The sequence below is a fragment of the Mauremys reevesii genome, linkage group 13, assembly GCF_016161935.1.
Source record: "Mauremys reevesii isolate NIE-2019 linkage group 13, ASM1616193v1, whole genome shotgun sequence".
Taxonomy (NCBI): domain Eukaryota; kingdom Metazoa; phylum Chordata; order Testudines; family Geoemydidae; genus Mauremys; species Mauremys reevesii.
The window spans coordinates 4,463,907-4,480,766 of record NC_052635.1 but is presented as its reverse complement, the minus strand read 5'-3'; the positions used below and the strand labels follow the sequence as shown (position 1 = coordinate 4,480,766).

Genomic DNA, 16,860 nt, shown 5'->3' with positions numbered 1-16,860 from the left:
GGTTAGAGCAGGGGGGAGGGGAGCCAGGACTCCTGGGTTCCCAGCTGGCTCTGGGCAGGGAGTGGGGTCTGGTGGTTAGAGCAGGGGGGAGGGGAGCCAGGACTCCTGGGTTCCCAGCTGGCTCTGGGCAGGGAGTGGGGTCTGGTGGTTAGAGCAGGGGGGAGGGGAGCCAGGACTCCTGGGTTCCCAGCTGGCTCTGGGAGAGGAGTGGGATCTGGTGGTTAGAGCAGGGGGGAGGGGAGCCAGGACTCCTGGGTTCCTGCAGGGCCCCGGGGGGCAGGGGCGATGCTGTAATGACTTTTCTGCCCAAGTGTCTTTGTCTCCGATTTCATGTCTATGTAACTGAGAAGGAGGGGGGCCAGCAGGGACCAGCAGCAGTGAGGGGTGCAGGGCCGGCTCCAGACCAGCCCAGCAAGCAGCTGCCTGGGGCGGCAATTCCGCGGAGCTGCCTCGGAGCCGGCCCTGGAGGGGTGGGGGCCCAGCCCATCCCCCTCCCTCCGCTGGAGCATGAAGGACCCACTAATGGGGCCCCGTGAACACCGGATCCCCCTAGACAGACGGGGGTCAGGAGGGGCTGGCAGGAGAGAGCCAAGCAGTGGGGGAAAGGGGGGAGAGAGAGCTGGGGGGAGCTAGCGAGCAGGGCGGCGGGACAGAGCGAGTGGGGCCGGGACTCAGGAAGGGGGGCAGGCCAGGCCGGAGGGAGTGGGGCAGGACACAGGAAGGGGGGCAGGCCAGGCCAGAGGGAGTGGGGCAGGACACAGGAAGGGGGGCAGGCCAGGCCGGAAGGAGTGTGGCCGGGACACAGGAAGGGGGGCAGGCCAGGCCGGAGGGAGTGGGGCCGGGACTCAGGAAGGGGGCAGGCCAGGCCGGGAGGAGTGGGGCAGGACACAGGAAGGGGGGCAGGCCAGGCCGGAGGGAGTGGGGCCGGGACACAGGAAGGGGGGCAGGCCAGGCCGGAGGGAGTGGGGCAGGACACAGGAAGGGGGGCAGGCCAGGCCGGAGGGAGTGGGGCAGGACTCAGGAAGGGGGGCAGGCCAGGCCGGAGGGAGTGGGGCAGGACACAGGAAGGGGGGCAGGCCAGGCCGGAGGGAGTGGGGCAGGACACAGGAAGGGGGGCAGGCCAGGCCGGAGGGCGTGGGGCAGGACACAGGAAGGGGGCAGGCCAGGCCGGAGGAGTGGGGCCGGGACTCAGGAAGGGGGCAGGCCAGGCCGGAGGAGTGGGGCCGGGACACAGGAAGGGGGCAGGCCAGGCCGGAGGAGTGGGGCCGGGACACAGGAAGGGGGGCAGGCCAGGCCGGAGGAGTGGGGCCGGGACACAGGAAGGGGGGCAGGCCAGGCCGGAGGGAGTGGGGCCGGGACTCAGGAAGGGGGGCAGGCCAGGCCGGAGGGAGTGGGGCAGGACACAGGAAGGGGGGCAGGCCAGGCCGGAGGGAGTGGGGCAGGACACAGGAAGGGGGGCAGGCCAGGCCGGAGGGAGTGGGGCCGGGACACAGGAAGGGGGGCAGGCCAGGCCGGAGGGAGTGGGGCCGGGACACAGGAAGGGGGGCAGGCCAGGCCGGAGGGAGTGGGGCCGGGACTCAGGAAGGGGGGCAGGCCAGGCCGGAGGGAGTGGGGCAGGACTCAGGAAGGGGGGCAGGCCAGGCCGGAGGGAGTGGGGCAGGACACAGGAAGGGGGGCAGGCCAGGCCGGAGGGAGTGGGGCAGGACACAGGAAGGGGGGCAGGCCAGGCCGGAGGGAGTGGGGCAGGACACCGGACGGGGGGCCGGCCAGGCCGGAGAGAGTGGGGCAGGACACAGGAAGGGGGGCAGGCCAGGCCGGAGGGAGTGGGGCCGGGACTCAGGAAGGGGGGCAGGCCAGGCCGGAGGGAGTGGAGCAGGACTCAGGAAGGGGGGCAGGCCAGGCCGGAGGGAGTGGGGCCGGGCCGGAGGGACAAGGACGGGGCGCGCAGGTGGCTGGCAGCGGGGCAGGGCCGTGGGGCAGGGCAGACAGACGGGCAGCGAAGCAGCGAGCAGAAGGAGGAGTCGGGGCCTGGGGGGAGGACGCGAGTTCAGATCAGGGGAGTGATGTGCCGCAGGGCGTGGCTGGAATAACAACCCCCAGCCCCTGGGCGCCGGGGGGCTCCCAGTTACCCCAGTCCCAGCCTCGCCCCGCAGGGGGCGCTGGGGGGCTCCCAGTTACCCCAGTCCCAGCCTCGCCCCGCAGGGGGCGCTGGGGGGCTCCCAGTTACCCCAGTCCCAGCCTCGCCCCGCAGGGGGCGCTGGGGAGCTCCCAGTTACCCCAGTCCCAGCCTCGCCCCGCAGGGGGCGCTGGGGGGCTCCCAGTTACCCCAGTCCCAGCCTCGCCCCGCAGGGGGCGCTGGGGGGCTCCCAGTTACCCCAGTCCCAGCCTCGCCCCGCAGGGGGCGCTGGGGGGGTCCCAGTTACCCCAGTCCCAGCCTCGCCCCGCAGGGGGCGCTGGGGGGGGTCCCAGTTACCCCAGTCCCAGCCTCGCCCCGCAGGGGGCGCTGGGGAGCTCCCAGTTACCCCAGTCCCAGCCTCGCCCCGCAGGGGCCGCTGGGGGGGTCCCAGTTACTCCAGTCCCAGCCTCGCCCGCAGGGGCGCTGGGGCTCCCAGTTACCCCAGTCCCAGCCTCGCCCGCAGGGGCGCTGGGGGTCCCAGTTACCCCAGTCCCAGCCTCGCCCGCAGGGGCGCGGGGGGGATCCCAGTTACCCCAGTCCCAGCCTCGCCCCGCAGGGGGCGCTGGGGAGCTCCCAGTTACTCCAGTCCCAGCCTCGCCCCGCAGGGGGCGCTGGGGGGCTCCCAGTTACTCCAATCCCAGCCTCGCCCTGCAGGGGGCGCTGGGGGGCTCCCAGTTACTCCAGTCCCAGCCTCGCAGGGGGCGCTGGGGGGGTCCCAGTTACCCCAGTCCCAGCCGCGCCCCGCAGGGGGCGCGGGGGGGGTCCCAGTAACCCCAGTCCCAGCCTCGCCCGCAGGGGCGCTGGGGGTCCCAGTTACCCAGTCCCAGCCTCGCCCGCAGGGGCGCTGGGGTCCCAGTTACCCCAGTCCCAGCCTCGCCCGCAGGGGCGCTGGGGGCTCCCAGTTACCCCAGTCCCAGCCTCGCCCGCAGGGGCGCTGGGGGTCCCAGTTACCCCAGTCCCAGCCTCGCCCGCAGGCGCTGGAGGGTCCCAGTTACCCCAGTCCCAGCCTCGCCCGCAGGGCGCTGGGGTCCCAGTTACCCCAGTCCCAGCCTCGCCCGCAGGGCGCTGGGGGTCCCAGTTACCCCAGTCCCAGCCTCGCCCGCAGGGGCGCTGGGGGTCCCAGTTACCCCAGTCCCAGCCTCGCCCGCAGGAGCGCTGGGGGTCCCAGTTACCCCAGTCCCAGCCTCGCCCCGCAGGGAGCGCTGGGGGGCTCCCAGTTACCCCAGTCCCAGCCTCGCCCCGCAGGGGGCGCTGGGGGGGTCCCAGTTACCCCAGTCCCAGCCTCGCCCCGCAGGGGGCGCTGGGGGGGTCCCAGTTACCCCAGTCCCAGCCTCGCCCCGCAGGGGGCGCTGGGGAGCTCCCAGTTACCCCAGTCCCAGCCTCGCCCCGCAGGGGGCGCTGGGGGGGTCCCAGTTACCCCAGTCCCAGCCTCGCCCCGCAGGGGGCGCTGGGGGGGTCCCAGTTACCCCAGTCCCAGCCTCGCCCCGCAGGGGGCGCTGGGGGGGTCCCAGTTACCCCAGTCCCAGCCTCGCCCCGCAGGGGCCGCTGGGGGGGTCCCAGTTACCCCAGTCCCAGCCTCGCCCCGCAGGGAGCGCTGGGGGGCGGGGGGGTCCCAGTTACCCCAGTCCCAGTTACCCCAGTCCCAGCCTCGCCCTGCAGGGAGCGCTGGGGGGCGGGGGGGTCCCAGTTACCCCAGTCCCAGCCTCGCCCTGCAGGGGGCGCTGTGGGGCGGGGGGGGATGGAGGGATAGTGCCAGCTGGGCAGATAAATATGTAACACACACACACCCCCTGGTACGGCTCAGTCCCCAGCCGCAGCCGCAGTTCGTGCCCATCGACTGGCACCGGTTCCTGCCGCAGCAGCCGGCTCCGGGGCCAGGCGGGTCGGGCCGGGCTCTCAGGCGCAGGCTGGGTGTGTGCGTCCAGGCCACGGTGCCCCGCTGGTTTCTACTGGTCTAACCGGTTTATGCTGGTGAAGCCTGGGCCGTGCAGCTTCATCGTGCCCCAAGTCCGTGGAGCCTGGGCCGTGCTGGTGCAGCCTGGGCCGTGCTGGTGGAGCCTGGGCCGTGCTGGTGCAGACTGGGCCGTGCTGGTGCAGCCTGGGCCGTGCTGGTGGAGCCTGGGCCGTGCTGGTGCAGCCTGGGCCGTGCTGGTGCAGACTGGGCCGTGCTGGTGCAGCCTGGGCCGTGCTGGTGGAGCCTGGGCCGTGCTGGTGCAGCCTGGGCCGTGCTGGTGGAGCCTGGGCCGTGCTGGTGGAGCCTGGGCCGTGCTGGTGCAGACTGGTGGAGCCTGGGCCGTGCTGGTGGAGCCTGGGCCGTGCTGGTGGAGCCTGGGCCGTGCTGGTTCAGACTGAGCCGTGCTGGTGCAGCCTGGGCCGTGCTGGTGGAGCCTGGGCCGTGCTGGTGCAGCCTGGGCCGTGCTGGTTCAGACTGAGCCGTGCTGGTGCAGCCTGGGCCGTGCTGGTGCAGACTGGGCCGTGCTGGTGCAGCCTGGGCCGTGCTGGTGGAGCCTGGGCCGTGCTGGTTCAGACTGGGCCGTGCTGGTGGAGCCTGGGCCGTGCTGGTGGAGCCTGGGCCGTGCTGGTGCAGACTGGGCCGTGCTGGTGGAGACTGGGCCGTGCTGGTGCAGACTGGGCCGTGCTGGTGCAGCCGGGCTAATGACGCTTCAGGCTGCTTCCTGCTGCTTCAGACTGGTCCCCGCTGGTCTCTTCTGCTCCTTCCTCCTCCTCCTCGGCGGGGCCCAGGCCCCGGGCCAGGCCCCCCAGCTCCCCCACGTCGCCGTGGGACACCCAGACCCAGCCGCTCTGGCGCACGTGGAAGACGTCGACGCAGCCCCCGGAGTAGGCGTCGCGGCGGGTGGCGAGGGCCACGGCCCGGCGGGCCAGGGCGTAGGCGGCGGCGGGCGGCATGTCGGGGCGGTAGGCGCCGTCCAGCAGCCCGTAGGCGTAGGGCGAGCCCGAGCCCACGGCCACCACGTCCAGGGGCAGGCGGGTGCCGTCGCTGTAGACGTACCAGAGGCCGGGCCGGCGTCCCAGCCGCAGAGCGCCACGGCCACGCACAGCCCACGCCCGCTGGGCCCGCAGCCCCCCCGCCAGCAGCGCCGCCGCCTCGGCCACGCCCGGCTCCCGCCCGGCCTCCTGGCGCCGCAGGGCCAGCTGGCAGCGCAGGGCGCGCAGCCACGTGGCGCAGTCGGCCGAGGTCCCCGAGGTGGTGGCCAGCAGCCGGGCGTGGACGGGCAGCACCTTGCGGGAGGCTGGGCAGGCCACGTAGGTGCCGCAGGACGAGCGGGTGTCGGCCGCTGCCACCACGCCCTGGGCCAGCCGGAAGGCCAGCGTGGTGGTGCCGTGGGGCAGGGGGCAGGGGGTGCCGACAGGTGCCGGGCAGGGGGGTGGCAGGGGCCACGGGGGTGGCGGGGAGCGGGGCCGGCAGCGCAGCAAGTCTTGCAGAGCCATGGGGCGCCCAGGAGAGTGGGGCGGGGAGGGAGGGGACCAGGAGATATAGGAGGCGGGGGAAGGGCAGCAGCGCTAGGGGGAGGGATCCCCCCGCGGGTCTCTGACCCCCCCGCAGACGCTGCCTTGTCAGCTCCCGTCACCCTCCATTACTCAGCCTGGCGTCCCCCACCCCCCACGCCGCGTCCCCTGCCTGGAGCAGGGGGTGGGGAGAGACACGCAGGTAACAGCACCAGATGTCTGCCAGGACCCCTCGCCCCACACCTGCCAGGGCTGGGGGCTGCGGCGAAATGGGGGTGTCTCCTCCCACACGCTGAGCCAGGGCTCCAGAGGTGAGTGGCACCAGCCAGCTGGCACTGGCAGGGGCGTCGTGCAAGCACCGGGGTGGGGGTGGGGGGAGTTTGCTTTGCACTCGCACAAGGACTTTTGCACGGTTCCAGGGGGCTTTGCACACCCAAGGCATTTGGCAGGTCGGGGGGCACTGGCACACCTGCCCTCTGCTTTCCACGTGCCCAGCGTACTTGGCACACCCAAAGGCATACAGCCAGGCGCAAGGGGCTCTGTACAAACGGGGTGGGGAGGCACACAGAGGAACTGTACATGTGGTGTGGCTTTGCACACTCAGAGGGGATTGTGCACATGCATGGGGGGGGGTTGATCTGCACAAGAGGCAACTTGCACACAGGGGAGCCTGTGCGGGAGGCTGAACCTGCACAGGGGGCCACTGGCTGCCGTGCAAAGGGGGCTGGCCAGGCCCCAGGTGTTTTGCACACTCGCGTGGAGGTTGTACACACACATGCTGACGGGCAAGGAGCCGCCCTTACACACCAGGCATTTGCCTGCACATCAGGGGCAGCTGACGCCAGCACAGGGCTGTTGCACCAGGGCCGCCCAGAGGATTCCGGGGCCCCGGGGTCTTCGGCTGTGGGGGGCCCCTGCTTCAGTGGTTATTCGGCGGCGGGGGGCCCTTCCGTTCCGGGACCTGCCGCCACAGTGGCCCGAAGCCCCGCGGCGGGGGCCCCCCGCCACCGAATTACTGCTGAAGCAGGCCCCGCCGCCGAAGTGCACCCGCTGCGGCGGTAATTCGCAGGCGGGGGGTCCTTCTGCCCCGGAGCGGAAGAACCCCCTGCTGGCGAAGACCGGGAGCGGAAGAAGCTCCGGGGGCCTGGGCCCCGTGAGAGTTTTCCGGGGCCCCCGGAGCGAGTGAAGGACCCCGCTCCAGGGGCTCTGAAAAACTTTCGTGGGGGCCTCTGTGGGGCCCGAGGCAAATTGCCTCTCTTGCCCCCCCTCTGGGCGGCCCTGTGTTGCACCCCCACCACTCTACGAAGGGTTGAGGGAGTTGCATGCTCTGGGGGGAAGGGGAGTTGCACACAGAGCCAGTAGCTTGCACATTCACGGGGCATTTGCAGCTCCCAAGGGGACCTGCACATTGCAAAGGGATTTGCATGCACACAGAGGGGTTTGCACACTCATGGGGCTTGCATTCATTGGCAAAGGGGTTGCGCAATCAAAGCGGGGGTTGCACACTCACAAAGGGATTGCACGCACCCATTTGCAACAGGGGCTTGCACACTCCAGGGGGCTTGCGTACTCATTTGCCAAGTTGCACGCTCCCAAATGATTTCCACACTCACAAAGGGGGATTTGCACGCGCCCATGATGGGATGCACAAACGCGGCGAAGGGGGAGGTTGCACACTCACAAAGGGGGATTTGCACGCTCCTGGGGGGTTGCACGCGCCCATGATGGGATGCACAAACGCGGCGAAGGGGGAGGTTGCACACTCACAAAGGGGCTTTGCACATGGGGGGGTCTCACACTGGCTGTGCTCAAGTGAGTGTGCAGGGAGGTTTGCACTAGGGTGTCTGGTGTTTGACCTGCTGGGGGGGCCGCTAAGAGTCTGGCTGGCGTCGCAGCGCCCGGCCCAGAGACCCCTCGGTCCCAGCCCGGAGCACGCGCTGGAGGAGGGGCGGCGCGCGCGGCTCCAGCCCGCTCCTCTTCCAGGGCCAGTCGTGCCCCTAGTAAAGATGGCCGCCACTCCCCATGTGTTAGACGGGAGCGAGAGCGTGCCCATAACCAAGATGGCCTCTGAGCGGGTCGGTCACGTGATCTTCACTGCCCTCGGAAAATATGGCGGACCGCCGCTTTTCTCAAGTAGTGAAGCCGCCTTGCCTTTTTCCAAGATGGCCGCCACGCCGAGCTTTACGCTGCCGAACTCCATGAGTGACCAGTGAAGCCTGCTCGCCTTCACGGCGCCAGCGCTGCCCACACCGAACATGGCTGCCGAGAAGAACGGCCAAGGCGCCGCCGAGTCACGCTGTGCCCTCACCCAAGATGGTGCCCATGCTCCATACATCTGATAAGAGGTGAAGTCACAGAACCCTTCCGTCCAATATGGCGGTCACGGCGCCGCCGAGTCACGCTGTGCCCTCACCCAAGATGGCGGCCGGCCATACATATAGAGCAGTGCGAGGCCACGCCCCCATCCTGCCCTCACCCAAGATGGCGCTGGCCAGCCTGCTGCCCCCGGAGCTGCCCGTCAACCGGCCCGGCTTCTTCGGGCTGGCGGGACGCTGCGAGCTCCAGGCCCCCGGACTCCGCCCGGCCCCGGGCCCGCCCGCCTTGGCCCCGCCCGCCTGGGGGCTCCCGGCCGCGGGGGACGCCGGGATCGAGCTGCTGCACGGGACCACCACGCTGGCCTTCAAGGTGGGCGGGGCCGCGGAGGGAGGGAGACCGACCCCGCTGGGGGCGGGGCCAAGCCAGGGGCGGGGCTAGAGAGAGCCCCCCCTTGGGTGGGAGGGGGCGTGGCTACTCAGGGAGACCCCCCCAGGGGCGGGGCTAGAGCTGGCGACCCCCCCATAGGAGGAGGGGGCTGGGGACAGACTCCCGTGGGGGGGGGAGTGAGGGGGCGCCCCCCCGGACGTGGTGCAGCCCAACCTGCAGCGGAGTCCGCATGGGGGGCACAGTGATCTGGGGGTGTCTCTGGTGCGGGAGTGGGGCTGCCATCCTGGGGGGGCAGTGCCCCAGCTCGGTGCCCCCTAACCCCCCTCCCCTAGTTCCAGGAGGGCGGGGGGGGCACCGTGCTCGGGGGGGGCTGTGCCCCAGCTCGGCGCCCTGTGACCCCCTCCCCTAGTTCCAGGAGGGCGTGGGGGGGGCGGCGGGGGGCACCGTGCTCGGGGGGGGGGGCTGTGCCCCAGCTCGGCGCCCTGTGACCCCTCCCCTAGTTCCAGGGGGGCGTGGGGGCAGCGGGGGCACCATGCTCGGGGGGGGCAGTACCCCAGCTCGGCGCCCTGTGACCCCCTCCCCTAGTTCCAGGAGGGCGTGGGGGGGGCAGCGGGGGGCACCGTGCTCGGGGGCTGTGCCCCAGCTCGGCGCCCTGTGACCCCTCCCCTAGTTCCAGGAGGGCGTGGGGGCGGGGGCACCATGCTCGGGGCTGTGCCCCAGCTCCGCCCTGTGACCCCCTCCCCTAGTTCCAGGAGGGCGTGGGGGGGGCCGGGGGGCCCCGGGGTCGGGGGGGGCAGTGCCCCAGCTCGGCGCCCTGTGACCCCCTCCCCTAGTTCCAGGAGGGCGTGGTGGTGGCGGTGGGGGGCACCGTGCTCGGGGGGGCTGTGCCCCAGCTCGGCGCCCTGTGACCCCCTCCCCTAGTTCCAGGAGGGCGTGGTGGTGGCGGCGGGGGGCACCGTGCTCGGGGGGGGCTGTGCCCCAGCTCCGCCCTGTGACCCCCTCCCCTAGTTCCAGGAGGGTGTGGTGGTGGCGGCGGACTCCCGGGCCACGGCCGGCTCCTACGTGGCCTCGCAGACGGTGAAGAAGGTGATTGAGATCAACCCCTACCTGCTGGGCACCATGGCGGGCGGCGCCGCCGACTGCAGCTTCTGGGAGCGGCTGCTGGCCCGGCAGTGCCGCATCTACCAGCTGCGCAACAAGGAGCGGATCTCCGTGGCCGCCGCCTCCAAGCTGCTGGCCAACATGGTGTATCAGTACAAGGGGCTGGGCCTCCACATGGGCACCATGATCTGCGGCTGGGACAAGCGGGGCCCAGGTGAGGGCACCCCAGCCCCCCCGTGTCTCCCCAGCCCCCCCGGGGGGGCCCGAGCACCCAGCCCCCCCGTGTCTCCCCAGCCCCCAGGGGACCCCAAGCACCCAGCCCCGTGTCTCCCAGCCCCTGGGGCCCGGAGCACCCCGCCCCCTCCCTGTGTCTCCCAGCCCCCGGGGGCCTGAGCACCCAGCCCCCTCCCAGTGTCTCCCAGCCCCCAGGGGCCCCGAGCACCAGCCCCCTCCCTGTGTCTCCCCAGCCCCCCCAGGGGGCCCCGAGCACCCAGCCCCCTCCCTGTGTCTCTCCAGTCCCCTCCCTCCCCAACTCCTTGTCCCCGCATTCACCGGCCCCAACCTTCCCCCTTGGGACTTGGGGTGATCCCCTTCTCCACCCCTTCCAGGGGCCCCTCATTGCCACATCCCCCCCCTGGGCTGCACTTTGGTGGGAGGGGTTACACGTGCAATGCCCCTGTCCCCTCAGGCCTGTACTACGTGGACAGCGAGGGGAACCGCCTCTCGGGCACGGCGTTCTCCGTGGGCTCCGGCTCGGTGTACGCCTACGGGGTGCTGGACCGTGGCTACGCGCCCGACATGCCGGCCGAGGAGGCCTACGACCTCGCCCGCCGCGCCATCTACCAGGCCACCTACCGCGATGCCTACTCCGGGGGCGAGGTCAACCTGTACCACGTGCAGCGGGACGGCTGGGTCCGCGTCTCCACCGACGACGTGGCGCTGCTGCACGCCCAGTACCGCGGGGACCCGCAGGGGCACGGGGCTGCCTGAGCGGGGGCGTGGCTGGGCTGGGCTGACTGCCCGTGGCCTATGGGGGCGTGGACCCCGCTGGTTCCCTATAAAGCTTGGTTCTGCCCCACAGCTGGAGAGTGTCGTCATTTGGGGGGGGAGGGGCAGTCCTAGGCTGGTCTGCCAGTGAGCTCAGCCTGTGCCACCCACTCCCTGGGCATCAGCCCGCCCCGGCTCGGGGCCGGGAGCAGTGCTCTGACCCTGAGTTCCCTGCCCTCCCAGGAAGGCTGGGGGAGGCACAGGGAGCATCGCCGATGGGGGCAGTCAGGGTTGGCAGTGCCAAGGTACCCCCCAGCACCGCTGCCTGGCTGTACCCGCTTTACTGCCTGAGGGGCTGCCCCTGCCAGCTGTAAATCCCCAGCGCTGGCCTCCAGGGAGTATTGCGGCACTGCCCAGTGGGCCCCAGTTTAATGCCTCGTGCCAAGGCTCAGTGCCAGCCGGTGACGAGCACAGAGTCTCTGCCAGTGCAGCTGTTCCCGAGGGTAAAAGCTGGCTGCGTGGGGGACCTCACTGGGGCATCGGCCACCAGCTGGACGCATTTTCTCATTTGCCTGCCAGAGGCTGGCCAGTAATGCTTGACCCCACAGCTGGGGGAGTGGGAACGGAGGATGGGTTGGGCCCGGTGTGATCTGCAGCATGGGGCGAGCTGGGCATGAGCCACCGCTGCAGGTGTGAGTACAGCTGGGAGCGACTGTCCCAGCCACCGCTGGGGGGGTGAATGCAGCCGGGAGTGAGTGTCCCAGCCAGTGCAGGCGTACGGGTACAGCCGAGAGCGAATGGCCCAGCCAGCGCTGTGGGTGTGAGTACAGGCGTATGGGTACAGCCGGGAGCGAGTGTCTCAGCCGGGGCTGGGGTGTGAGTACAGGCGTATGGGTACAGCCGGGAGCGAGTGTCTCAGCCGGGGCTGGGGTGTGAGTACAGGTGTATGGGTACAGCCGGGAGCGAGTGTCCCAGCCGGGACTGGGGGTGTGAGTACAAGCGTATGGGTACAGCCGGGAGCGAGTGGCCCAGCCGGGGTTGGGGGTGTGAGTACAGGCGTATGGGTACAGCCGGGAGCGAGTGTCCCAGCCAGTGCTGGGCGTGTGAGTACAGGTGTATGGGTACAGCTGGCAGCGAGTGTCCCAGCCCGTGCTGGGGTGTGAGTACAGGTGTATGGGTACAGCTGGCAGCGAGTGTCCCAGACGGGACTGGGGGTGTGAGTACAAGCGTATGGGAACAGCCGGGAGCGAGTTTCCCAGCCGGGGCTGGGGGTCTGAGTACAGGCGTATGGGTACAGCCAGGAGTGAGTTTCCCAGCCGGGGCTGGGGGTCTGAGTACAGGCGTATGGGTACAGCCGGGAGCGAGTGGCCCAGCCAGCACTGGGGGTGTGAGTACAGGTGTATGGGTACAGCCGGGAGCGAGTGTCCCAGCCAGTGCTGGGGTGTGAGTACAGGTGTATGGGTACAGCCAGGAGTGAGTGTCCCAGCCGGGGTTGGGGGTGTGAGTACAGGCGTATGGGTACAGCCGGGAGCGAGTTTCCCAGCCGGGGCTGGGGGTGTGAGTACAGGCGTATGGGTACAGCTGGGAGCGAGTGGCCCAGCCGGGGCTGGGGGTGTTAGTACAGGTGTATGGGTACAGCCGGGAGCGAGTGTCCCAGCCGGGGCTGGGCGTGTGTGTACAGGTGTATGGGTACAGCTGGCAGCGAGTGGCCCGGCTGGGGGTGTTAGTACAGGTGTATGGGTACAGCCGGGAGCGAGTGTCCCAGCCAGTGCTGGGCGTGTGTGTACAGGTGTATGGGTACAGCTGGCAGCGAGTGTCCCAGACGGGACTGGGGGTGTGAGTACAAGCGTATGGGAACAGCCGGGAGCGAGTTTCCCAGCCGGGGCTGGGGGTGCGAGTACAGGCGTATGGGTACAACCAGGAGTGAGTTTCCCAGCCGGGGATGGGGGTCTGAGTACAGGCGTATGGGTACAGCCAGGAGTGAGTGTCCCAGCCGGGGTTGGGGGTGTGAGTACAGGCGTATGGGTATAGCCGGGAGCGAGTTTCCCAGCCGGGGCTGGGGGTGTGAGTACAGGCGTATGGGTACAGCTGGCAGCGAGTGTCCCAGCTGGCGCTGGGGGTGAGTGTACAGGCGTATGGGTACAGCTGGCAGCGAGTGGCCCAGCCGGGGCTGGGGGTGTTAGTACAGCCGGGAGGGAGTGGCCCAGCCAGCGCTGGGGGTGTGAGTACAGGTGTATGGGTACAGCCAGGAGTGAGTGTCCCAGCCGGGGTTGGGGGTGTGAGTACAGGCGTATGGGTATAGCCGGGAGCGAGTTTCCCAGCCGGGGCTGGGGGTGTGAGTACAGGCGTATGGGTACAGCTGGCAGCGAGTGTCCCAGCTGGCGCTGGGGGTGAGTGTACAGGCGTATGGGTACAGCTGGCAGTGAGTGTCCCAGCTGGCGCTGGGGGTGTGAGTACAGGCGTATGGGTACAGCTGGCAGCGAGTGTCCCAGCCGGCGCTGGGGGTGAGTGTACAGGCGTATGGGTACAGTTGGCAGCGAGTGTCCCAGCCGGGGCTGGGGGTGTGAGTACAGGTGTATGGGTACAGTTGGCAGCGAGTGTCCCAGCCGGGGCTGGGGGTGTGAGTACAGGCGTATGGGTACAGTTGGCAGCGAGTGTCCCAGCTGGCGCTGGGGGTGAGTGTACAGGCGTATGGGTACAGCTGGCAGCGAGTGTCCCAGCTGGCGCTGGGGGTGTGAGTACAGGCGTATGGGTACAGTTGGCAGCGAGTGTCCCAGCTGGCGCTGGGGGTGAGTGTACAGGCGTATGAGTACAGTTGGCAGCGAGTGTCCCAGCTGGCGCTGGGGGTGTGAGTACAGGTGTATGGGTACAGTTGGCAGCGAGTGTCCCAGCTGGCGCTGGGGTGTGAGTACAGGCGTATGGGTACAGTTGGCAGCGAGTGTCCCAGCTGGCGCTGGGGGTGTGAGTACAGGCGTATGGGTACAGTTGGCAGCGAGTGTCCCAGCTGGCGCTGGGGGTGTGAGTACAGGCGTATGGGTACAGTTGGCAGCGAGTGTCCCAGCTGGCGCTGGGGGTGTGAGTACAGGCGTATGGGTACAGTTGGCAGCGAGTGTCCCAGCTGGCGCTGGGGTGTGAGTACAGGCGTATGGGTACAGTTGGCAGCGAGTGTCCCAGCTGGCGCTGGGGGTGAGTGTACAGGCGTATGGGTACAGCTGGCAGCGAGTGTCCCAGCCGGGGCTGGGGGTGTGAGTACAGGCGTATGGGTACAGCTGGCAGCGAGTGTCCCAGCTGGCGCTGGGGTGTGAGTACAGGCGTATGGGTACAGCTGGCAGCGAGTGTCCCAGCTGGCGCTGGGGGTGTGAGTACAGGCGTATGGGTACAGTTGGCAGCGAGTGTCCCAGCTGGCGCTGGGGTGTGAGTACAGGCGTATGGGTACAGCTGGCAGCGAGTGTCCCAGCTGGCGCTGGGGGTGTGAGTACAGGCGTATGGGTACAGTTGGCAGCGAGTGTCCCAGCTGGCGCTGGGGGTGTGAGTACAGGCGTATGGGTACAGCTGGCAGCGAGTGTCCCAGCTGGCGCTGGGGTGTGAGTACAGGCGTATGGGTACAGCTGGCAGCGAGTGTCCCAGCTGGCGCTGGGGGTGTGAGTACAGGCGTATGGGTACAGCTGGCAGCGAGTGTCCCAGCTGGCGCTGGGGTGTGAGTACAGGCGTATGGGTACAGCTGGCAGCGAGTGTCCCAGCTGGCGCTGGGGGTGTGAGTACAGGCGTATGGGTACAGCTGGCGAGGGTCCCAGCTGGCGCTGGGGTGTGAGTACAGGCGTATGGGTACAGCTGGCAGCGAGTGTCCCAGCTGGCGCTGGGGTGTGAGTACAGGCGTATGGGTACAGCTGGCAGCGAGTGTCCCAGCTGGCGCTGGGGTGTGAGTACAGGCGTATGGGTACAGCTGGCAGCGAGTGTCCCAGCTGGCGCTGGGGTGTGAGTACAGGCGTATGGGTACAGCTGGCAGCGAGTGTCCCAGCTGGCGCTGGGGGTGTGAGTACAGGCGTATGGGTACAGTTGGCAGCGAGTGTCCCAGCTGGCGCTGGGGTGTGAGTACAGGCGTATGGGTACAGTTGGCAGCGAGTGTCCCAGCTGGCGCTGGGGGTTAGTGTAAAGGCGTATGGGAACAGCTGGCAGCGAGTGTCCCAGCTGGCGCTGGGGTGTGAGTACAGGCGTATGGGTACAGCTGGCGAGTGTCCCAGCTGGCGCTGGGGTGTGAGTACAGGCGTATGGGTACAGCTGGCAGCGAGTGTCCCAGCTGGCGCTGGGGTGTGAGTACAGGCGTATGGGTACAGTTGGCAGCGAGTGTCCCAGCTGGCGCTGGGGGTGTGAGTACAGGCGTATGGGTACAGTTGGCAGCGAGTGTCCCAGCTGGCGCTGGGGTGTGAGTACAGGCGTATGGGTACAGCTGGCAGCGAGTGTCCCAGCTGGCGCTGGGGTGTGAGTACAGGCGTATGGGTACAGCTGGCAGCGAGTGTCCCAGCTGGCGCTGGGGGTGTGAGTACAGGCGTATGGGTACAGCTGGCAGCGAGTGTCCCAGCTGGCGCTGGGGTGTGAGTACAGGCGTATGGGTACAGCTGGCAGCGAGTGTCCCAGCTGGCACAGACAAGACACGGGGCTGCAAGGTGAAACCGCACCATGAGGACGTCAGTTGCAACTGGCAGTTTTGCTCTGAGCTGCCATGTGCAGTGGGGGGCCTGGGCACAGCCCACCCCGGAGTTGGCACCATCCACACGGATCATGTTCTGCAGGCCTCATAACCGCCCCTGTGCCCTGCCTTCGCCTGCGGTGCCGAGGTGGCTGTGGCAGCAGCCCCCCAGGGGGTAGCAGGGAGATGGGGCTAGAACCCAGCAGTCCGGCTCCCAGCTCTGCCAACCACTGGACCCTACTCCCTTCCCAGAGCCAGGGAGAGAACCCAGGAGTCCTAGCTCCCAGCCCCACCCCCACTAGACCCCACTCGCTCCTGGAGCCAGGGAGTCCTGGGCTCCCCCCAAGCGGCCTGTGCCCTGCAAGCCCCCATCTCACCCCCCTTGTTCTTGGCTGGGTCACTCTGTGGGAGGCAAACCAGGGTTAACCTCGCCCGCCCCCATCTCTGCTCGACCCCACTACTGCTCCCCCTCCATCCCCGCAAGGAGCAGATGGGGCAAGTAAGAGAGACCCGGGTCTTATCCCCCCAGCGCTTCGGAGAGGGGGACACGGCGCAGCCAGGGCTGCCCCTGGCAGGGCCCCACTGAGGAGTGTGGGGTTGGAGGGGGCAGGAGCTGGATGGGGAGCAGTTGGGGGACTGGGGAGTGGGAGCAGGTCAGGGTGCCCCTGGCAGGGCCCCGTTAAGGAATGTGGGGGGGCGTGTCTGCATCTGGGGGTGTGCATTCTGGGGGCCAGCAGTGCAGTGGGAGAAGGGGGGAAGGGATGGGGCAGCTGGGGAGGGGGGCTGAGGGAGTGGGAGCAGCCAGGGGAGCAGTGCATGCTGTGAGCTGGGGGCGTGTGCAGCTGGGAGCGGGGTGAGGAGTGGGGAGCGGTGCGTGCTGTGGGCAGGCGTGTGCAGCTGGGGGAGCTGGGCAGGCGTGTGCTGGTGGGAGGGGAGGAGGAGGGAGTGGGATCAGTGCGTGCTGTGGGTGGGCGTGTGCAGCTGGGGAGCTGGGCAGGCGTGTGCAGCTGGGGGAGCTGGGCAGGCGTGTGCAGCTGGTGAGGTGGGAGGGGAGGAGGATCAGTGCGTGCTGTGGGTGGGCGTGTGCAGCTGCGGGAGCTGGGCAGGCGTGTGCAGGGGGGAGGGAGTGGGATCAGTGCGTGCTGTGGGCGGGCGTGTGCAGCTGGGGGGGAGCTGGGCAGGCGTGTGCAGGGGGGAGGGAGTGGGATCAGTGCGTGCTGTGGGTGGGCGTGTGCAGCTGGGGGGGAGCTGGGCAGGCGTGTGCAGGGGAGGAGTGGGATCAGTGCGTGCTGTGGGCGGGCGTGTGCAGCTGGGGGAGCTGGGCAGGCGTGTGCAGCTGGTGAGGTGGGAGGTGGGAGGAGTGGGATCAGTGCGTGCTGTGGGTGGGCGTGTGCAGCTGGGGGGGAGCTGGGCGGGCGTGTGCAGCTGGTGAGGTGGGAGGGAGTGGGATCAGTGCGTGCTGTGGGCGGGCGTGTGCAGCTGGGGGGGAGCTGGGCGAGCGTGTGCAGCTGGTGAGGTGGGAGGAGGAGTGGGATCAGTGCGTGCTGTGGGCGTGTGCAGCTGGGGGAGCTGGGCAGGCGTGTGCAGCTGGTGAGGTGGGAGGGGAGGGAGTGGGATCTGTGCGTGCTGTGGGTGGGCGTGTGCAGCTGGGGGGGAGCTGGGCGGGCGTGTGCAGCTGGTGAGGTGGGAGGGGTGAGGGAGTGGGATCAGTGCGTGCTGTGGGTGGGCGTGTGCAGCT

At 69.6% G+C, this 16,860-nt stretch overlaps 1 protein-coding gene across 1 annotated transcript; it reads left to right on the top strand.

The window, feature by feature from the left end:
* The first annotated feature begins 8,065 nt into the window (after positions 1-8,065).
* Positions 8,066-10,528, top strand: PSMB5 (proteasome 20S subunit beta 5). Its single transcript, XM_039497288.1, has 3 exons — positions 8,066-8,329; positions 9,356-9,662; positions 10,137-10,528. Exons 1-3 carry the CDS (start codon positions 8,126-8,128, stop codon positions 10,436-10,438), a joined length of 813 nt encoding a protein of 270 aa, XP_039353222.1. The 5' UTR covers positions 8,066-8,125; the 3' UTR covers positions 10,439-10,528.
* The last annotated feature ends 6,332 nt before the right edge of the window (positions 10,529-16,860 follow it).